This window comes from Apteryx mantelli, chromosome 6 (genome assembly GCF_036417845.1).
Source record: "Apteryx mantelli isolate bAptMan1 chromosome 6, bAptMan1.hap1, whole genome shotgun sequence".
Classification (NCBI taxonomy): domain Eukaryota; kingdom Metazoa; phylum Chordata; class Aves; order Apterygiformes; family Apterygidae; genus Apteryx; species Apteryx mantelli.
In genome coordinates this window covers 34,116,084-34,139,167 of record NC_089983.1, presented here as the reverse complement: position 1 = coordinate 34,139,167, position 23,084 = coordinate 34,116,084, and the positions used below count along the sequence as shown (strand labels likewise).

Genomic DNA, 23,084 nt, shown 5'->3' with positions numbered 1-23,084 from the left:
ATACTTATTACAGGGCTACACAGTTCCAACTGTGCCTCCAGCTGACTCTGGGTTCACTTTGCCTTCCCTGGAAATTGCAGGCAGGAGCTATCCTGAAGTAAACCTGGAAGCCAGATCTGGCCTTCATGTTGCATTTTGGGTACTGAAGATTTGGGCAATTTCCTCTGTACAGTGTTGAGAACATCCTTTATAGGGTACGGAGAAAAAACTGAAAGTGATTGTGTTACTAACTGTAATCCGAGTTTGTTGAATAATGAATAGGAACCTTCATGAGCACTCTTCATGCCTTCCCACAGTGAAGAGAAAGCGGTTGCTGAAATCTTTGGCAGACGGGTTAATTGCAGTGGCTCATTTGGGGAACTGACCTTGGCTTGCTCCAGTGATACCATCACTTCTAGATGTATATCCATACTTTTAAGTCTTCTTCACACTATTTGTTTCACATGAAGGCAAAGGGAAGAGAATTGACTGCTAGACAAGATAAGAATTGTTTTAAAGCAATTCTAAAATGTAGAGGATATGGATGGATAGCTGTATTCTTATGGACAGAAAATTCAGTCTTTTAAAAAACAGTTTTTGACAATGTTTGTTGTAACTATTGCAGATATGAAGACCAGAAAATGGAGTTTCCTGCTGGAGGACTATCCCAAACTAAGTGCGTAGATGCTTTTTCCTATCAAGGGCTACTTTCTGGGTAGGGAAATGAATTCTAACTTCATTTCTTGAGCTAGGCCTTTTTGCTCTGGGGAGATGAGCTGCTAATGAACCACAAAGCAGGTGTCTTCCCATTTTGTCAAATGTTTACACTGTTTGCCTGTACTCAAAACTTCATAGATGTGTGTTATTAATGGTAGTCCATTAGGGGCCTCATCAGGAGGGTGGCTCTGTGTCAGTTTCTGCACAAATATTTATAGACAGGATTTGTGTCAGGAAATCTCTGTTCAGTTTCTTATAGCACATGCATGGATTTACCCTTAAAAAAAGTAATTTTGGTTGCCCATAAAGTACTGCAGCGTAACCTGAACTTAAGGAGCTGCAGGAGAATGGGCTCCTCTCTTCCCACTTGCCAGATTTGAAGAGGGAGGCACAGTGGCTGCCAGGCCTTCTCGTCCTTATAGAAATTCTGTCTTACTGTCTCCTCATTGCCAGCCTGCCCGCAGCTTTTTGCTCCCTTCTGTGCATACATCAATTCTGAATCTGGCACAGCCACTTCTTGCTCAGAAGAGAGCATAGAACAAACACATGTCAGGCTGTTTTATTGCCAGCTCGTCCTTTAGTTTGCTACAAGATTTAAGTAGTGTGTATGGTGTCATGCTGTTTCATTTCACACCCAGCAAATTTTCTTTTTCAGGTCAGGGCACTAGGTTTTCAAGTCTACTGATGATTTCTGTAACAACCAGTTCATCCACAGTCTCTGTCTGGGTGCTCACTGCCTAGCTGGTTTTGTTCAGCCTCATATATTACTGCTAGTAATAATTGCTTTGCAGACAGCACACAGCTGTTAGGTTTTTAGTTGATGTATGAGGCAGGTTAGAATTGAGGTTGCTTTCCCATAGCTGAGTTGATTGTGGGGCAAACAAGAAACACTACTTGTTTGTCTCATGGAAGAATGCAGATGCTCTCTACAGAATTTCATGTTCTTCTAAAATGGTTCAGTGCTAGGTTGGTAGGTGCTTAAAAAAAACTTTGCAAAAAAATCTCTTTAGAGAGCATTGTTTTCCCTTTTTGAGTAGAATCAAAGTGCTTAGTGTTGCTACAGTGTTCATTCCTGGGTAGGAGTAGACTAGTAGACTCCTGCCTTTTTGCATCTGTACAGTGCTGGCAAAATTGTGACTCACTGAAGTGAAACATAGAACTGTGTTATTTTAAAAGATGGATGCCACTTTGCAGAGCAGTCCAATCTCAGCAACATGCTCCCAGCACATCTGCTTCTTAGTTTTGTATGTTAAGTTAGTACTGTGCTTTGAGATGAAAAGCATTACATAAATACTAAGTATTATAATTATTATTTACCATTCCAGTTGTCCTGCTGTGTTTGTCTTAGTACTTGTGTGAGGGTATGCGGCTGCGGAGTTTGATTGGGATAAACTTCAGAAAGATAATAGGCAAGATGCTCTGCACTAGTCCTTAGAGAGCTGAAATGCTGTGGCTAGAGTAGTATTGCCCCAGCATTGGCTCCTGCTTCCACAGGATAATAAAGTATGTTTAATAATTGAATATCTGCGTGCTTCTATGATGCATGCCTCAGGAACACTAGTAATAGTTGTAGGGCTGAAAGCCACTTGGTGTGGCTCTGTAGAAAAGGCAACTCTTTATCATGAGGACAAATGAGTGTGTCTTGGTGGAGACTTCATTAGGAAACTCCAGAATTAGGATGTTGATAGTCCCCGATTTCAGTGAGAGTTGATGATCTCGTACACTTTGCAAGAAAGGATCTGTTGTACATGCAATGGGCCTGATCCAGTAGCACATGCTAGGCAGTCTGAGCAAACTCAGCATCTCCCAGAGCGTATAACTCTCAGTCACATTAGTGCAGTGTTTTTCACATTAGAAGAAATATTCAGAATCCCACAGGTTTAAGGAATGAAAAAAAAAAAATTCTTTGTAGATGCTCTTGCAGGATCTAATTGTGAGGGCATTTGAGGCTTCTAGCACGTGCCTCTGAGGAACAGCACTAGCTTTGTGCCTGTTTGTTTACCTACTTCAAAACATTTTTTTAAAGGCTGGTTGCCATTTCCTGCAGTGATATTCGTTAGTTGGGAACTGTTTGTAGAGGTTAATGTCTCTTTGCCTAGTTGCTCAGTCATCTTTGTATAAAGGTCACTTCAGTAAAAAATGTCTGTTGGATGATTCATGCTGGTGGCAGATATATCTTAATCACTCTCCCAGCTCATGTACGGAACAATAGCAACAGAATTATCAGTGAGCAAATTGTAGCAATTATGCTAACACATAGCTCAGTCTGTGAGTGTAATAACAAGTTAGTGCTGTACTTTGGGTGGAGAGAGTTCCTGCTATTGAAGAAGTATAAATTAAACTGGAGAGTTTAAAAAGTTTGGGCTATTGCCCAGCCACAAATGGAAATCTTTTCATATGTATATTTCTTAGAATTGCTTTCCCCCTTCATATAGCAGGGGGTCCATTCTGCTGCTTTCCTTTTGGAGATAACGACTAAAATTAAAATATCCAACTGAATTCTGGAGGTGCATTTACTGGTGATGTAGTGAGTCCTTCTTTCAGTTTGCATAGCTGTGGTTATTTTTGCAAAAGGAGTTGTTTTGTATCCTCCTGGCTTCATATACAAACTGAGCACTAAATAAAGAAAAGATACTTCCCACAGTAAAGGTTCTGTGCACATACATTGGTGTGCCTAGTGTAGAGATGTCTTTTTTTCTCCTTCAGTGGCCAAAAATTGATTACTAAACATGATTTCCTGGTCCCAGCTCACTTACTGCATCTTTTAAACTGGTACTTGTTTTCATAAAAACTTACTGTTGAAATAAGAAATACTTTTATCTTTCTGGGGTGGGATAGGAAGGCTGCCAGAGGGAACTGAAATAAGATTGTCTAGGAGAAAAATTGCCCTGATGCTTTGCTTGTTATGACAAAATGGAAAACAAAACAAAACAAAAGATGAAGGCCCCAATGTCTGTGCATGACGGAGCATTTGACTGGAAAAGTTCTGTGCTGCAGATGACGGTGAGGAGCTGCATGGGTGAAACATCAATAGTGGTGAGGGGTTCAAGTGGCTGCCTGTGGGCTGGTTTAGGCCTGTGAACCACTTCCATCTGGGAAAACGCTGGCTGAGCCAGGAGTTGCTGTCAGTGCCACATCCCTGAAGGATGGCTGGGTGGTACTGAGGGTGGTACAAGAGCAGGTCTTCTGAGACTTGAGGCGCTGCCTGTTTTCTTATCTGAATGCGGGTGAATGAGGGATGATGCAATGGACACAGAGTGAAACCTGTGTGAATTTAGGGAAGAACAGGAGAAAAGGGGTTGCAAAGCTGAATATATATGGCCTTCTTTAGGTAACTGTGTCTCAGATAGCTTCTGATCACGTGCTCAAGGTTGGTAGAGACATCAGAGGTGTTTAAAGCAAATCCCAAGGCCAAGATCAAGATGCCCCTGCCTTCTAGGCACTGGAGAGCTTTTTGTTTAAATCCCTACTTTTATTCCTAAGTGTGCTCTAAGCTGTGTGCAATGTGAATAATCCAGCTCCAGCTGTATTAGCAGCAGTCATCTTTGAATGATGGTATCAGACATCAGACATTTTTAGTTCTTTATAGCCAAGTCTAAATACGAGGGGAGGGGATGTGATTCATCATGTGGTGCTGAAATAGACTTCAGGGAAGAGGCCAGACCAACATCTGCGCATGATGCAGTGCTTTCTTGAGCTGTTTCAGGACAAGAAGTATGCTGTTGATGAGGTCAACAGATGCACCATGATGTCGGTAATGTAAGCTGTGTGTATGTTGCCCCTTCTGATAATAAGCTGCTCTGTTCTTTGCAGTGGAAGCGGTACAGAGTCTTGTGTCAGTAGAAGTGGAGCCACTGCCCAAGGCAGTAATACAGACCTTCGCTACTCAAATAGAGAGATTTACGTCGCAGATGGTGGACTTTCCTGATGCTGACCTTTCAGTAGTGGACTCCAAAATTGTGACGAGCCTCATGCCCTTTCAGCGGGAAGGTGTGAAGTAGGTCCTGTGCTCATGCAGAGCTAGTCCTTTGCCTAGAATTGGGTGCTCTATATTGATGCTCTGTTCTCATCCCCTTCCATGGAGGGCTCCACATTTCTACAATGTCTTGGGTGGTTACGCTCTGGGGCTTGGATAAGCTCTTGGTGGATTAAAAAAAATGTTTTTTTTTTTTTTTTTTGAGTGGCATACCTAGTCCATATTTCTACCTGGTTTCTATCTAGAAATTTTCGTTATGAGTCAGGTGCGAAACAGCATTTTGCTAGTATTAAAGTTGTTCAAATTATGCTTTGATCTCCCTGCGTTGATTCAGTATATGCCTAAGTGTCCTATGACTTTTTGATGTTTTTGGTAAGGTCATTTTTTGTTTTACCCAATTGCGCTTTTTTTTTTTTTTTTTTTTTTTTAATATTAGCTACATGTGGGAAGGTTTCAGGAAGTGGGACCCAGGCCATGAAAGATCTAAAATCTTTAATTGTACATAAAGAAAACCTTTTTAATATCCCCACCATATGTGGTCAGTAGTTGTTGACATCAAGAGGCAGTCCAGGAAAGTCTGTACCTACTGATATTAAAATAGCATTATTATTAATAGTATTTTCTTAGCCTGACCAGAATGAACTCTAGGAACATGAATAATATCATGGAAAGAATGTGCTAAAGTCTTGAGACTACTCCTTTTATGAGATCAAGGTTTCTAAGAGCTAGGCTGAGCCATCCTGTTTAGGAACTTCCAAGCTCTGAGTGAAGATTTGTGCGCGCGCACATGTCTGCATGTGTATGTCTGTGTTGCTCACTTGTGTTAAGGCTGAGTGAGAAGATTACTGAAGAATCTGGATCACTTCCAAGAGATCCACTGTGTAGATTTAATCTGCAAAGGCATTTGTAATTTTCAGGTGCAATGGAGTGGACTGAAGACATTTACTACAGTTGACACTGTTCACTGTGGTGTCATCCATGGTTTGCAGAAGGATAGTTCTGTTTCTTCCCTAATTTTTCTAGAAAGAGTTCCTTGTCTGCTCTAGGCAGATGATGAGTTGTGTTCTTCTTAGCTGCAGGGACAGACTTTAAACCATTTCTTGACTCTTACTTATTTCTCCTCTCTCTTTTCCCCAGTTTTGCAATTTTAAGAAATGGACGTTTACTTCTTGCGGATGACATGGGCTTGGGCAAGACTATCCAGGCGATCTGCATTGCTGCTTATTACCGAAAGGAATGGCCCTTGCTGGTGGTGACTCCTTCCTCTGTGAGGTTTACATGGGCAGAGGTACTGTCAGCTGAACTGTGTGTGGATGGCCCAGGAGAGGCCATGTATGATGGTTATTCTGTGTTGCACTCTGTTTACAGGTTAAATAAATTTTTTAAAAGCATGTATTTTATGGGGAGAAGATAAAATTTCTACCCATTTAGAACCTTGAGAGAGGGGGAATTCCTTGGCATTGACCATGTGATGTATATAATTCTTGTATTGGCCGATTCTCTTTTTGTGGTCCAGCTGATTAGTTGGAAAGGGGGAAAATGGAAGCAAATGTCTCCTCTGACCCAGTGTAACAAAGAGATTTGTTTTGTTCCTATCAGTCAGCTGGCTTCAAGGAGGCATTTTACTCATCAATGCCAAAGACAGTAGTTGCATGCAAGCAATTATCGGTTGTATTCAAGCCCTTTACAGCAGGCCTTGCCAGCCCCTTGGCTGGAATAGAAGCCCAAATGCTGGAATTTTCCCTTCTGTTCAAGAGGCCTCCTTATCATCAGTAAGTGTCAGTCATGATATGTCTTTTGGCCTGTCCTTTGTGCCAAGTCCTCCGAGTCCTTTATCACTGTTAATCAGAAACCTGAGAAAGCTCATAAGGATGGGAAATGTATGTTCTTGAAAGAAATCACCATGTTTGTACACTGGTGGCAGATGTACGTGGTTTGTACACTGAGGCTGCTGGGTTGTTCATTTTGGAAGAAAAAGGTGAGCTGGAGGTTTTAGGATAATAATTTCATGCCTGAGCAGGAGAGGATGGGAGATTATCTTTTCCTGGGATGTTGCATTGATGAGAAGTATATTGGTTGGGGGGTTGCTGTTTTTATACTGTAACCTGGTTGTTAGAGTATCTTGGCTTGTGTTTTCATGTCTAGTAGTGCAACAAAGTGTTGGGTGACAGAGGAAAAATATGAAAATTCCTGCAGTTTTCTGAACAAGGCAGTAAGGCTAATTATGTTTGAGATGTGAAGGAAAAGGAGGTATTTCAAAGACCTCTAGATCTATGGGTCAACACCTAGCCAGAAATCGTGGCTCCTATTGAATACCTACTGGGAACAACTTGGGACCTGGTTTCCTGAAATACCAGACACTTGCAGCTTAACTCCCACATCCTGCTCAAAGAGATTTTAAGTAGTCTGAGGCTTTTTATTTGAATGCTCAATTTTCTCTCCACCCCCCCTGCCCCAGGAGGCTGTTGTAGGAGATGCTATGTTAGGACATTTGCTTTAAAATTATTCATGTTGCTCTGTGGGTATGTGAAAGATGCAGGTCTAAGAAAAATGTGTTACAGCAAGGTGGAAGAAGGTGAAGTTTGTTATAGGCTCTAATCTTCTCAGTTCTTGCATAGATATATCCTACTCTAAAGGTAGGAGTTCTTGTGTCTCTGGAACTGAGTTCCCAGAAATTCTCTTCATCTCAGGGCTGTAGGCTCGCTCTTTTTAGCACTCTGGGCTTATGCCATTGAGTGCCTGTATATTCAGGGTGCCATAGGAAGCTAGCAGGAAGGTGTGAGATGCTTTCAGGTGAGAAGTGCTGCAGCTCTATGCATTTGGAGTTCAGCACTGAAACTTCAATAATTAAGGCTGTGTCAGGGCAGGTCCTCTGCTCAGGGAGTTTCAAAACATTTCTTCTGGACAAAGGTCATCATCAAATGAAAAATCTGGGATCGTTTCCACAGTGTGGACTAGGCACGTACCCTTTACAAAAGGGGAGGGCAGTACGCCTAGGAGCTTTCAAATACTTTCTTTCCCACTGCTGTCACCTTTGTCTCAGTTTAGTTTAGCATCAGCCATATGTTTTTCACCTGGGATCTAACCCTGTCTACTTGTTGGCCCATTTCGGTTGTGGTGCTTGCAATAAGTGGTGAAGGATGGCTAGTTGTTAGTTCCTCAAGTACTGTTGGTATTTGACTCATCTGGCTGCTGTGTGTAGTTGCTAAACAGAGGAGAGGAATGGTGCTTGGGGGCTTTCCACAAGTGAAGGACCTGGAGCAGAGATGCCATTTCCCATCATCAGTCCTTGGATATGTTTCTGTAGGGACCAGACCCTTGTTGCTATATCCCCAGTCAGTTCTCTACAGAGAGGTTGGTGTCCCTGGGGACAGAATTACAAGGGAAATGGTGGGTGCTCAGTACCTAACAGATGGGTTTGGGGAAAGATATTCTCCTTGGGGGTGTGGAGCATTTCAAGAGGTTGTTTTGAATAACTATCACCATATGTATTTCAGCTGCTGTCATAGAGCAGCTAGCTGGTGAGGTGTCAGCTTGATAGCTTGATTTTGATTTATTTATTTATAGCGGGGAGGGGTAGTGGAAGAGGGTTTTTTTTGTTTGTGTGTGGTTTTTTTTGTTTTTTTTAACACCAGGAGGAGTTGTATTTCATTGTCACTGTGGAGTAAACGCTGCTGTAGCGTGAAATATTTACTGCCTAAAAGTCTGTATTTCACAGCCTGAAGTTTCCTGTTGAATGGGAAAACCGTAAATTTCCCTGCCAGCAGTGGTCATTGCATTCCTGTTGTGGTTCTGAGTGTAGCAAGTAAAACTGTCAGGAGGTTATGCACATTTCTACTGCAGATCAGAGTTTCTTTTTCAGTAAGAAGTAAGAATAAACACTGTTCAAGTCTTCCTAGTTGCGGAAGGTGGATTTGGCCTTATAGCCTGGATTCTGTGCTTGAACTTCCTGCTACTAGTGGTGTTGGCTTGGGAAGGCTGCTTATCCCTTCTGTGCTCCTGGCTGATCTTTAATTGTGGGTGGGGTGGCCCCATGTTCCAAGCATTCATCAGGGGGCCAAGTTATAATTTGTAAAGGATTTTGGGATCCTGGTAGAGGACATGAGAACCAGAATGCAATTAATCACTCTCTTCTCCTCCAGGCATTTCACAGGTGGCTTCCATCCTTGAGTCCAGGCAGCACCAACGTCATAGTGACTGGCAAAGACAACCTAACGGCAAGCTTGATTAACATTATCAGCTTTGACCTCCTCAGCAAGATGGACAAGCAACTCAAAGGCACTTTCCAAGTAGTTATTATTGTAAGTGTTGTACTAGAATCTTTGAAGTTAATTGCATGCTGCAAGTGGGGTAACCTTTGCATTGTACAGCAGAGAAGTGCTAGGAGGCCTTATTTAGGACTGAAATTATCTTGTAATTGTGGCTGTGATCACAGCTCTGTTCATGAGCAAAGTAGTAGATTACTCTGAAACCTTTTGAGATAGCCAGTAGAGTTTGTTCGCCTTTTTGATTCCTGAGGTTGTTTTCTCTTTTATTGGATATGATGCTTCCAATTTCCTCGTGTCTGGGCATGTCCTTTGGCTGGAGAACAGGGTGCTCCATGTGGAGTGTCAGTATAATAGTCTTGGAGTTTTATCTGTTTGAGGGAATCACACTTCAGACTGGTTTCAGTGTTTTTCCAGTAAACCAGATAACCCCTCAACACCAAGTGTGTGTGGGTAAAGCATCAAAATCTCCTTTTGCTTGTGTTTCACTGAAAATGTGCATTAAACTTTCTTTGATCTTTTCTATCACTTCTTTTATAAATGACTTCGAAATCCATTTAAAACCTTTTTTAGGAGCCATGGCAATAGGCATTTTTCTGGATATCAGCAAAAATTCAAGACATCTAGTGTTTCAAATCCAGCTTGGATCAATAGAGACCAAAAGTGTCGACATAGTTGCTTGTGAGCGTTCAATGTTCTCAGCCTGGTTTTCAGCAAACAGATGCACCTGTCCCCAAAATTATGACAACTGGAACTTAATAGCCCTTTTGTTTATCAGCAGCAACTGGGAAGATGGGAATAGAGGTGACCCTGGAGACCAAACTTCTCATGAGGGGATTGGTTTTCCCCACCCACTCCCAAGACACTCTGTCAGGAGGGTGGAAATGCAGACTGTTGCTTTGTGTGTGCTGCTGTTTGGGGTGGAGAGGCTTGGGCTCTTGGACTGTTGCTCTGGTACCTTTAACCAGCCCTGAGCTGACAGATGTTCCCTCCGTGTGTTTGTATGTTCAGATTTGGACCCAGTTTTTACAGATGAGAATAGTCCTACTGAGTGTTGTGCTTCCTTGCTTTTTCTTCCAATCTTCTTTTGCTGCTGGGGCCATTAATGTAGCTTCTTTGTTAAGTGGGAGGGAGAAAGCTGTGCCTGGGAGGCTAAGCAGTTGCACTGTCTTGCATGCATGGTTGCTTGCTCATCCACACGTGGCAAGATGAGAATGTACCCTTGGAGGGTGCCGATTACTTTTGTGTCTAAGTTCTGCCTAGCTATAGCAGTAGAAATGGAGCCTATTTGGGGGTGATGTCCCAAGTAGGAGGCTATTATCCACCTGGTGAGCCCTATCAGCAAAACAGTTGGATCCTAATTAGATTTCTCTTTTCCTTGTGTTTTTCATTAACCCTTTCATTTAGGGAAGTGGCAGTGTGTAGGCCTCCTGTGTTTGCTGCATTTAAAGGTCACATAGTGGCAAATGAATATCAGTGGTGGAAACAGTGTTTTTCTTTCTCCTCCCCTCTCCTCCCCCCTCTACTCACTTGCTGTGATTGTTTGAGATTCATGACTTTAAGGTTTGATTTCCATTCCATTTGCTCGCAGCTGTGGATTTTAGTGCAGGAAGTCTGCTGCTCCCCTTGCTGTCTTCATGTTTAGAATTTGATGTGACCATCCCAGCGCTTGAAACCTCCTCTATGATGATAGCCTTGTAATATTAGATAGACAAGGATGCTGGGAATTTGTTCTTTATCCAGGAGCTGGACTGTGGCTCAGAATTCTCTTCATTTTTGTGCCTGTTTTGTTTCAGGATGAATCTCATTTCCTAAAGAACGTAAAAACTGCACGATGCCGAGCTGCCATGCCTCTTCTCAAGGTGCGTGTGCTGTGTGCCAGACCTTCAGCAGTTCATTTCTAAAGGCTCTGTACACCAGGTTTAGGTGTCAGCAGCTCACATCTGCTGTTGTGCCACTGAAAATCCAAGTAGCACTATTGATCAAAGAGTAGAATTTGTTTCTGGCTTAGCTGCCTCTTTCCATACGAATGTTTGATAGTGAGGCCCAACAAAAGAGATCCAGAAGCTCCTTTGATCTAATCCTGATACTGCCACTGACTTGTTTTATGGTGCTGGGAATTCAGTTTCCCCTGGGGAAAAGGAAATGCCAAAACTCACTGAATGTATTCATGGAGAGTACAAACAATATAGTAGTATCAGTGCAGCTTATTTAAAGTAAGTAATCATCATCAATTATATGCAATACTTCGTGGCCCTCAAATTGCTGCTGTATATCAAAGTACCTGGGTTCCTTCTGTGGCTTTGGGCTTGGGCTCTGCTGTGTTACTGCAAGCTTCCAATGTACATGTGTGGCTGGGGTTCAGGAGTGCTCCTGCTGCCTAAATGTACAGCACTGAGGGAGGAAGTGGGGGCAGCAAGACAAGTGGCCCACAGAAGGGAGGTGATATTGAAGTATGTGATGGTGGGAGAAACGTAAAAAATTTTAATATCTGCCTGACATCTGAGGATCAAAGAATCAGACTGTCCCCTTGGTAGTCTCTGGCAGATTAAAGTTACCTCTAGTTTCTAGACACAGCAGATTTTGTACCTTAGAACAAGATAAATCCAGTTCTTTTTCAGCAAATGACAGTAAGTGTGCTTAAAAGAGAAGATCTGTGATGGCTTTATAACAACCAACTTTTATTTGGGAGATTGTTAATGGTAAGCCAAAGGTTGTTGTCTTTGTAATGATAACTTCATCATTCTATTTAAAGGCCTGATGCTTGTCCTCTGTTGGCTTTGGAAATGCTTCAGGCTTCTAATGTTTGGAAACTGAGTAGGAGGCCCAATTTTATGAGCAATTTGAAGTACAATACCGGGGATATATGTCCTAAAACAGTGGAAAGTAGCAACTTCATCTCACTGCAGAATACTCAGAAAGTGGCCTCATTGTTTTCTACGTGTAGTTTTGTAAGAATCATCTTGCCAAAATTATTTGCGGGCTACAAGATATAAGAGAGTAAAGGATGGGATCCTATTTAGTGGAGGTTAATCACCTTTATGAACCTAGTGAGAATTTACAGTTTTTTTACTGTCACATCACTGGTCATACAGAATTGACAGCTGATGCTTCTGAAACTGAATTTCAGTCTCTTGAAAGTGTTAAGAGTTTCATGTTTGCGCCATGCATTTTCTCACCTGTAAAAAGCATGCAGTAGGAAAGGACTGGAACCTTTTAAGAGCATTTGCTATTAGATGTCCAGGAAACTAGGCCATTTGGCAGGTTTGTCCTCAACTACTAGTGATGTAGTGCTCACTACTGGCACAGGGCATCACAGCAATCTTTTCTTATATGAAAGAACAGCCAAGATATGAGGAGTTTTCATTACTTGAATGTTAGATTTAACAACTGTACTGTGTCATCTGTATCAAGTTAGCAAGGCAGTGTGACAGTATAGTAAATAGTCAATATAGTAAAAATGGGAGCATTTCAGTATTTTACAAGATACTTTGAGATTGTTGAATAAGAGCAATTGATAAATGTGCTGCTGTTAATTGTTGCTAAAAGCTTGAGACCTGAGGATAATATTCTTGCTTCTGCTTTTCTTTCATTAAAAGGACTAGAGCAGTACAGAGGAGCACAGGGTAGGAGCTCAGAATATACCAGATAAGGCTGTGTCCTAAGGCAAGCCCTTCAGTAGGGCCTGATGTGCCAGAAGCAACGTGCCTACCTTAAGGTTGCAATGTGAAGCTATGTCAATGCTGTAACCAGTGCCCTAGAGCTGACTGAAGCTGTGTCTACCTTCCAGGCATTGCCACTTTTAACTGTTGCTGGCCTTAATCTGCTTTAAACTTTCTTAAATTGCCATAGTTAGTTGTACTTCCTGTGAGGTTCCCAACCTCCTAAAGAAATGAAAGTTAAGTAAGGTGCCTAAAGGGGTTAAAGTCACAGGAGCTCTGATTTTTCCAGGTCCTCACTGATAAAAGCCATGCATGTGAAATTAAGACTTTGGGGGGGGGGGGGGTTGATCAAGCCATTGTTGTGCCCTGATCCTCTCCAGGCCTTAGGAGATTCAGAGCCAACTCAAGACTCTGGTCTTACTGGCTTCAAGCCTCCTTGGTTGCTGTAATGCAAGTTTTGTGAGACACCCCTTAACTCTACCCAAATGTCACATGGGATGCTTCAGTAGCTTTCTAGAATAGCAGGTAGTGATGTGTTTTCTGAGCATGAAAGCTTAGCCTTGAACTGCTTATGGGGAGAGAAACAAAAGAAAAAACCCTAAGAAATGTGATCTCTGGTCCTTAGTTGCTACAAAGACTTGTGAGTCCATAACAACACTGGCCAGGTCTAAATTGAAATGTTTGAGCCTGATAGTGTCTCTTTCATTGGTACTTAATGGGCTCTTTTTATCTTGGTAGAATCTGCTCCTGTGGCTTCTCCACTTGAATATTAACTGAAATATAAGAAATGTTATGGATGTCTAGACAGAACTGCATAATTATCAGATTAAATCAATAAATTCATAATAAAGATGACTTAACTTGCTTATTAATTTTGAATCTGCCTTGCTAAAAAGCCAAGCTGAATTTCCATCACTGAAATATTTAGCCCATGATTACAGCATTTTAAGCCTAACTTTAATCTTTAATATCTGAAGACATTGATAATTTTTCAAAATGAAATGATATTTTTAACCCCTCAGTTATAATTCATCTTTTCCTGCTGTCTTGTGTATATTGTGGAGCAAGTGCGGTATGGCATTGTCAAGCAGAGCCACGTGTTAAACACGTGGTCTAAGTCTGTTAGTTGGGAACTCTTAGACGTTTTGTTTATATTTAACAAAAAAACAAACTTTTTTTTCTCTGCGTAGCACTCAATGTTTTTTATGACAGATTTTGCTGCTAACCTGACAGAGATTTGGGAAAGTTTTGCCTGAGGACAGTGGGAAGTGTGATCAGAAAGACTTTTTAATGTGTCTGTATAACGGCTGTGTGTATGCGGTGCCATGTTCCCTACTTGGTAGCTTGCCCTAAATTACCGTCACTTTAGAATAAGCATATAGATGTGTTGTGCCCAATTATTTTTATTGACCAAAACTTGGGGGGAGGAACTAACCATTACCCAAACAGTGCAGTAGAGTGATCTGAGATAGCAGCAGCAAGATTTCTTATTGCCTTCAAGTTCCCTGTGGATGTGCAAACTTGTGGGTGTGCCGACTTGTATATGGAGGAGAATGCTTCATCTGCCTATGCCGAGTCAGGTGGTGGAGTTTGTACATAGCCTGTGTGCATCCCTCCAAAAATATGGAGGTGGATGGATTGAAAGCTGTAGTAGAAAACAGTCCTTTGATGTCTTGGCATGTGGCAAAAATCCTGCTTTCAAACTCAGCCAGCTTTCATGCCGACCAGTCTGTGCCAACAGCTGTGTGAGATCTGTCCCCAGCTTCAGCATCTCTGATAGTACTCAAGGGGGAAAGAAGTTACTGTGTTGAGGGGTCCTTTCTTCTTGTTTTCATTCATGTCAAAGTGAGGATAGCCTCATGTTGCTGGGCTTTAGCTGAGCTGCCATTGTCAGGCCTGGCTTGTCTCTATCCCTAATCCAGAGGTGTGACAATCAATAATAGGACCTACTTGTCACCTTGCTGTTTTTTTTCAGTCTCATAATTGGAACTACGTTCTCTTGGGCTTGCTCTCAGTACTAGTTGTTCCCTATGCCTCTGCCCTACGCGTCCCTCTCTGAGGCAAAAAGATGTCGTGGTGTTCCAGCTTTTGTACAAGTTTTGTTTTTTCCTCCAAGGTTAGACTGGCCCACAGACATGAGCATTGGAGAGGGATTATGTGTGCTACCAGTATTCAGAAAACAGCAAAGCCCCAGGGGAAGTAGATGAAGAAGAAACAACAAAGTTTAAGTTTTCCACTGATCTGTGGAGGGGTATCCTGGGGACTTGGGTGAAAAGGATTCTACATCCTTTGACCAGCCAAAATGCTGCGTGGTCTTTGTTCTTCTGTAATTGCATGGAGTATCACAAGGCAATGGAAACTGGGGAATGTCCCAATGGAACATGGATGAGATTTTGGAAGCCTTATAGTAAGTTTATAGTGAAAAACTGGGTTAGAAACTGAGAAATAAAAGTATTACCTAATCAAAGGTTCCAGTGGCATAAAATGGACTTATTTCCATTGTACTCTGTATGAGCTTTGTTCCACAGCATTTGGGTAATATTACTCATGTGAGCATTCCTTTTGAGCTGCTGTTCAGGTAAATAGCATGATGCGTGTCCTGATGTGTGCAGGGTTAAGGGTCTCTCTTTCTATTATGGAAGTCCAAATACATTGTGTAACTGGAAAAAAAAAATCTAAACATGGAAAAACTATTAAATATTGAGAAAAACATTGCAAAATATAAAATAAATAAAAAAAGGAAAGGAAACTTTGAAGCTTACGTACAGAGCAATGCCAGGACTAGCAAAACAAATGTTAGTCCTAGATTACTTTTTGATTTAAAATTAAAAAAAAAATAGTAAAATAAAAAATACAAATTAATGTTTTATAAACCCGGGGGAAAAGAATTTTCAACACAGTACAAAAATTTAAAGCATTCCTTCTTGGATACTCTTTGAACGTGCTTGTTTTAATAAAGAGATGCTCAAAAATAATAGAGGGAAATAGGTCAATGCTGAAGGTGAAGAGGAAACAGAAATGTCTCCCTTTCCAGTGCAAAACAAATAGCTGCTGTCTTTAGGCATTAAAATTCCATAGGGACTGGATAAAGAAGCCTTTGCTCATTGTCACCCACTGAGAGAAGGAACTTTGTCCTGAAATCAGAGAAGCTGTGGGCCCTCAAGGCCTCTGCTGCATCTTTAGCTCTCTTCTCAATTTCCAATTTCCCTTCCTTCTTGAAGTAGGGAAGTCATATAGCTTACTCCAGTTGTAGGTGATCATCACCACTGGACACACATTCTGTGTTTGAGTGTTGCTTAAGAAGTGAAAAAGATGTTTATATTTTTGGCATGCCCACTATAGGGTCATGCTATGAAATGCAGGTTACTATCTCACCCAAGTGCAGAAATGGACTTTCCAAAACAGCTGCAACCCCTTCCCTTTATCAAATCTTACATTTCATCAAGTGATTCTCTGTTATTTAACGGTCACTCTCAAATTTTTCATCTGTCAGGATAGTGTGTTCTTCTTATGCTAAGCAGTTCAAAATGACAGAGTAAGCAAAAATTGGGGACACAAGTAATTGTTCCTCCTGAACCAGCCATGTTTTTTTAAATAAGTGTGTCAGTCTGTTAGCATATGGCAGAGCTCATGCTGTGAAATTCATTTAAAACAGAGAGAGTCATTGTATGTTAATGAGGCTCTTTGCATGTTCAATTATTTCTTTGTGGCATAACTCCCCCCCCCCACACTCGCCTGGAATCAGTTGGGTGCTGGGTTTTAACCTTAAAGTAAGTGTCACTAGGGGGTTACCACCTCATAAATTATTCTTTGACTTTCAAAAGTGTCTTTTGTAAATGTTGTCACAGCTGGGGAATTAAGTCTGGCTGATGTATTGCGTGTGCAAATATAGTGCTACAATGCCACAATTGTCTTGCATTGCTCTGTAAATGAGGGCTACAAAACAGGTCTCCAGTAATCAAATCATCGTCTGAGTTCTCTTAAGTACTCTCCCAAGAAAGTAGCTGCAAGAACAGTCACAGGGATACATGAGGGAGAGGTATGCTGTTGGGGAAGATGACACTTCATGCCTAAATGCTAACGGGGAGCTGCTGTTGGTTCTATGTGGAAATATGTAACAGTTGATGACAGATCAGCTCTTGCTAGAAAGTCCTTGCTGGTCACTGAGATCTTATTTTCTGCAGCTGCTGTTCCATATTGTTGTTACAAACCTTGGAAGAAGGAGGGTAAACTGTCACTTCTGACACCACAGAAGGTTCAGGAGGAAACAAGAATAAGCAGTGATCAACAGAGATTTCTCTGCAGGAGCAAATCTTTGTTGGCATCTATTCAAAATGAGTTGCCACTAGCAAAAGGAATGTGATCCAAACCCGTCTCTTTCATCCAGGATTCAAATAAGTCTTCAACACTTGGAACCTTGTCTCCCTAGAAGTGTTTTACTTTCTTGGGCTCCTTTCTTTCATGGATTTTTAAGACTGAAAAGGACCACTGGAATAACTAGTCAGACCACCTATGTTCCATAGGATTTTTCTGGAATTAGTTTCTTTTTCGAGTTATTCACAGCTCTTGTGGAGCTAGTGTCTGTCAGATTTTTTGTTTTGTTTTGTTTTTTGTTTTAACTTCACATCTTGATTTTTAAAATGGTTAATTATAGAAGACACCCTTGTTAAATTCTTGCAGTGGTTAATTACCCTAGCTCTTCAAAAAAATAATTTGTGAATAGAGAAGCAGCAGCTGGACAAGTTTAGAATCCAAATAATGTATAAATAATTCCCTCTTTCGGTGCCTATTTAGGGATAGGGGAAAGAACAAGGACCCTGACTAATTGTTTTTACTACTGGGGAATCAGTGTTCCAACCTGATCTCATGTAGCTCCTGGGTGGGGGAGCTTTGGAAATGGCATAAGACATTTCAACACAATTAGTTTTATATTGCATTTAGCGTGTCCTGGTCAGTTGTGAGTGAATGTTGCTTGCTTTAGCTTGATCCAGGGTTATTTGAAATGAGCTGACTCGTTCACTTACTACTAAGCAGGTGTCTGTGTTGTTGTTAGACTGAATTCTTTTCCTTGGGAATTCAGTCTTCCTCTAACTGCATGACTCTAACACAGCCCAGTTTTAGTCTTACTGCTCTTAAAAGCCTCAGTTGAAGTGGAGCTTTTCCCATTGGGGCCACAGAGACTGAATTCCCCCTGACTTTTAGGACCAGAGGCAGGGAATGGTGAGGAGCATGGTGCTGTGAATAGAGCCATCAATCTTCATGGGGGTGTGACTCTCAGGAGTCTCCACTCCACTCTTGGGGTAGCAGTTCATAGGACTGGGGATGCTGGCAGGAGCTGAGGCAATACACAGCCTCTCAGTGCCTGTCTTCATGCCAGTGTCGCTGTTTTCTGTTGGCTCTCCCAATTGAAATTCTAGCTGTGCTGTTCCCTCCTACTCCATCACTCCATCCTAAACTTAGTCTACTCTTTCTGTGTGAGCAGGTAGTCAAGTAACCTCCATGTTTACTTTTTTTTTTTTTTTTCTTCCCCCTAGCAGTGCCCTTCTGCTAGTCCAGGAGGAAGAAGTTTAATTCAGAGGTTTTCTGCAAATGGGGACCTGGCTTGTCTTGCCTTTCAAAAGATTTTCCAGGGTGGTGTCAGTTAACTTCTCAAAGACTTCTGCAAAGCACCGGATATTGTCCAGGCTCTGCTCAGTTTTACTCCTGTTACCTTCATATTAAAAACTGATCCTATTTCTGCTTTATCATTTTGTTCTCTCACGGGATCTGATAACTTCTGAGCTTCTGTGACCTGTCCCTTTTTTGATCAGCATAGGGACCTTTGTCTTGCGTGAACTAACACTTGCCTTCTCACACCTGGAAAGTTTTGACCTCTTTTCTTATTTGGTTTAATAAAAATACTGCTTTTAAAAAAAAAATTGTGAGAACTGCCTGATCCTGGTGGTGACCACATCTCCTTCTGATCTGCTTGGACAGAGGGGGAAGGGAAGTCCCACTTTGACTACAGCCTATATATAAATATCTGATAAAGAATCCTGAAATTAATTTCCGGTAGCTGATCTGTGAACTCTTTTTTCCATGAGATGTGGTTGGCGAGTGAATGAATCAGCTGAATAGATTTGGGTGACTGGTAGATCTCAGTGAAATGATAAAAGAATTTCATTTTCTTTTTCATTTAAACGTGAATGAGCTGTAGGTACAGATGTCACTCAAGAATCTCATTGTTATTTTAATGATCCTGCATTAAACCATGCAGGAAATTACAAGGCTTGTGTAATTTAACTACTATATGTGAATTTACAGCAGTAGAAATTCATAGCTCTCTTCTAATAATAGAATTATATAATACTGGAGGTAAGAGGGCAGAAATACATCCTGGACTTTTTTGTGTACTATGATGTAATCTTTTCCCACTTATTTTTGGGAGCACCTACTTTAGATAATCTCTCTCTCTTTTTTTTTTTTTTTTCGGCCTTCCTTCCTATCTCCCATACAAAGCATTGTTTACAATCTTCTTACACGATTCTTATTTATTAACTCATGTTCTAGCATCCACCATGGCTGCCAGGTGGGCATCTTCTGGCTCTGCTTCAGGCAGCATGGTCTTTGTTTCCTTGATAGTAGAATTTGAAAAGAAAAAAAACTAAAAGCAAGAAAAAACATCCTGCTTTTCTAGATCCCTTCTGCTTTTGTGAGCAAGACGGTTTGTTCATGGCTTGCTGTGGCAGGCTTATTACAAGGGAACTTATTCTGGAGGTGAGGATGTACCTGAGAGGGGTGTGTGTCATATTCCAGTGACATTTGATGACAAATGAATTCTTGAGCCAAGCATAAGATATTAACATGTCTGATGGGTAAATACAAATTCTCAAAGCAGTGTCATAAAAATAGATGTCTCCTTCCCTTCCAGCATGTGCATGATGAATAAGAAGTAATATAGTTTGTCCCTCTTCTTAAAAGTTTGAAGCACTGTCCTTGAGTGTCTTTAGACAGTGAAGGCCAGAAGTGTTTTTGGAAGGTGACAAATTCTTCCCTTTAGGCTGCTTGAGCAATGGTTCTGTTTTTTTTTTTTTTCTTGGGGTAGGGGATTTCTTCTAAGCAGGTGCTGCTTATGTTAGAAGCTGTATGATGAGGATGTTCCATTTTTGCTTTCCCAGGCTGCTAGGAGAGTGATCTTGCTTTCGGGAACCCCTGCCATGTCGCGGCCCGCTGAGCTCTACACACAGATTGCGGCTGTCCAGCCAGCCTTCTTCCCGCAGTTCCATTCCTTTGGCCTCCGCTACTGTGATGCCAAGAAGGTACTTCAGTGGGATGGTGGGGAAGTGTCAGTCAGGGACACTGCAGCTCTGCAAACAGCTTGTTTTCCCTGAAGCAGAGACTATTCCTTCCTCTCCTTCCCCTGTCTGATGTTACATGTTCTTTTTTGAGAAAAGTGAAAAGTCTCCTTTTCACTCCACAACAACATTTTGAAAACTCTCAACCTGAGAAGCTCTTAGTGTTGCAAACAAACAGTGGACCTGAGACATGGAGGCACTTAAGCTTCTTTTCAAAATCTGCCCTGGAAGGACACTGAAGTAAAAAGCTACATGACAAATTGGTCATAGCTGGGGGGAAGGAGCCTGTTCTAAGAAGAACTTACCTCTAGGGTGTTTTGAATGGGCAAAGTCACTGTGGGCCCTTTGAGCAGTTGCAGGATTGGGCTAATTGATTAAAACAACAGTTTCTAGACTGCTTGAGCAGTTGTTTAACAATGTAAGGCCTTTGTCTCTTAGGATTTTGGATTTTATGCCTCCAGGTAGGTTAAAATTGAAGACTTCTAGGCCATCTTTGTATTCTACCCTCTCCCAATTCAGGCCATGAACATGGTCCCCAACAAAATTTTAAAATATATTAACTTCTCTTCTCTCTGCCAGCTACTCTGCTGTAGTTTTAGCAGAGTCACTGAGTCCAGGCATTGCAAGATCTCAGCTTTGCAGGAAGCCAGAAGTTGCAGCCATGATGGCAAATCTCTGCTTTGCTCTATACACACGGGTAGTTCATCTGTGGTTGGATTTGCCATCTCTAAGAGTGCTGTGTGCATTGGAACACATGCTGCTAGGAGCAGAGCTCTTGCTGCTGCCTGTTGTACATTGAGTCTCTGAGTTCTTTTGTGTTGGTTACATAGACACAAAGAAGGGAACCAAAGTCACAACCGAGTTCTGATTTGGAACAAGAGCCCTCTAATCTGGCCTGCCCTCTAACTCCGCCAAGGACAAGCATGTAGTGATTAGCATGTGGCACAGAGTGGCTTGGCAATGTGAGCATGGGCCTTCAGTGCACAAACTTGGCTTGCTCCACTTTGTTCTTGAGTAAGCCACTTCACTTCTTGTGCCTCGTTTTCTATAAGATCAGGCAGTAATTCACTGCAATAATAGCTGGAAATGCCAAAGGAGCACATAAACACTCAAAAATATTTACAAAAAACCTGATCATCATCAGTGTATTCTATAAAAAATAATTGTGTCTATTTGTGGGGGTTTTATGTGTTGTATTTTCTCAAGTTTCCTCTTTGATGGTAGCTAATGCATGCCAAGTTTCCATTAAGAAGATTTATACAATAATCCCATCTGAAGTTGCTAAGTTCCCTTTTTCCTACATCTAAGTGCCCACTTTTCCCTTCATAGCTGGTTAGTGCTATTCTATGTACATCCAGATGTGCAAGATACATGAGCAATTCATTGACTTTAGTACTGATATACTGATACCATTGATCAAAGTAAGGTCACTTAGCATGCAGAATCACAGATACAGAGCTTTAGTTCTAGAAAGTGACAGCATTCATGTTAGCAAAGCACTGCTTTCCCAGCAGAAAACAGAAACTTCTTATGTCTCCATTCGTAGCAGGAATCATATGGAGGAAGAGCTCAGAGGGAGGGAGGGAAGGAGGGAGAGGGCTGCATGTTCTACTGAGTTTCATTATCTTTGCTGAAAGATTCCTGTCTGAGCAGTGTCCAGAATGCCTCCTAGAGGGAAATGAAGAGATGCAGTTTAATCTCTCTGGTTTTCTGCAGTAAAAAGAAAGGTTGAATTGCAATGTGCGAGTCTGAATAGGTTTGGAGTTTCATAAACTCTTTGAGGGTAAAGTTCTGCATGACTGGCTGTTGCTTCAATTACGAGGCATATGGACCTCAGGTAGGATGTTGAATTGGATAAAAGAAATAAAATTGTTCTGCACAATCCAGGTTGTAGCAGTGTGTTCTGTATAAATGAGTTTTCAGCCTACAATGAAAGTCAGCATGGAGGTCACGGTCTGTATCAGCTCCCCTTCAAAACCTCTGCAGGGTTGCTAGTACAATTTTTGTTTCTCAGTTTGACCCAGCTCTACCAGGCAGTTGAACGTTACTGGTCTTCTCAGTGCTCACTTGGGACATTTTGCTACAGTTAATGTCAGTAAAAGATAGAGTGAACTTAGAAGTAATTTTGTTATTTGGAGAAGAGGAACTGCTGGAAATGCAGAGATGAGGCTAGGATTAGAGGGGAGAAAAAGAGGGACTTCTGAATATTGGGTTGTCATAGATCCACTCAGCTAAGAGTGAATAAAAATGGTATTTTGATTGTAGTATCTCCCTCATATTTCTTTTTATGGCTCTAACCTGAGATGGTGTTAGAATTACTTCCTCTCTGAGGAACTGTTGTGGTGCTTTTGCTTTCATTATTTAGATAGATTCTTCTCTCTGTCCTGAAAGTGGCTGTAGGGAACGGTATTGCACAGAATCAGAGAGGTTTTGTAAAGCTTTTGAAGATCTGTCAGGATGAAAGGTGCCATGTAAAAATGTTTTGGTATTAATAAATCTGATTGCATTGTAAGATTAAATAAAAACTGACAAACCTGAACCATTCATTTTAAAACTAAATCCTGATAACTTTCCATTTGAAAAGAATGGATTTCATGGCAGAAAACTGCAAATATCTTGCAGATGTGATTGGAAAAGATATAAAATAAAAGTTTATCAGTTTGCAGTTCAACCTCTCAGCATTTCTATTCTTAAAAATGTAGCAACTGAAATGTCACCTGGTTATTTACAAAATAGCTTGAGTCTGTTTCTCAAAATACATGCTGTGAATTTGTTTTTCAAACTGGTTGATGTTGGCAAATATTAAATAATTTCTGTATGAGCACATGCTCTGAATTTGTAAGAATTTGGCAGCTTCTGCTAACACTGTAATAAGTTTACTCACTCATGTAAGATGCTGTAACACTTTGGTAAGAAAATCACATTTGGATCCATTTGTTCTGGAATGTTATGGACCAAAGTCACGTGTATTTTGGCAAAATAAACGTCCCTCTCTTTTTTTCTCTTCCCCCCCCCCAGTAGGATATACTAAAATATATTTTAATAGTTTCAAGAGCAACCTTTTTTTAATCACTAGCTAGGCACAACCCAGAACGAGCATGTTCCCTGTTTGCAAATTCTTCAGCAATGCAGTCACCATAAAAGAAATACG

General features: G+C 41.3%; 1 protein-coding gene across 5 annotated transcripts in view; it reads left to right on the top strand.

Annotated features, from left to right (window-relative positions):
• The window catches only part of SMARCAL1 (SWI/SNF related, matrix associated, actin dependent regulator of chromatin, subfamily a like 1), a 42,077-nt gene that overhangs the window by 7,607 nt on the left and 11,386 nt on the right, over window positions 1-23,084 (top strand). For 4 of the 5 annotated variants that reach the window (XM_013960804.2, XM_013960808.2, XM_013960809.2 and 1 more), the window contains exons 5-10: window positions 605-655; window positions 4,510-4,693; window positions 5,810-5,960; window positions 8,815-8,973; window positions 10,734-10,799; window positions 19,757-19,897. In XM_013960804.2, the coding sequence (XP_013816258.2) occupies window positions 605-655; window positions 4,510-4,693; window positions 5,810-5,960; window positions 8,815-8,973; window positions 10,734-10,799; window positions 19,757-19,897 (752 nt within the window). The remainder of the gene's footprint in view (window positions 1-604; window positions 656-4,509; window positions 4,694-5,809; window positions 5,961-8,814; window positions 8,974-10,733; window positions 10,800-19,756; window positions 19,898-23,084) is intronic. The other variant, XM_013960807.2, reaches the window with a different exon arrangement.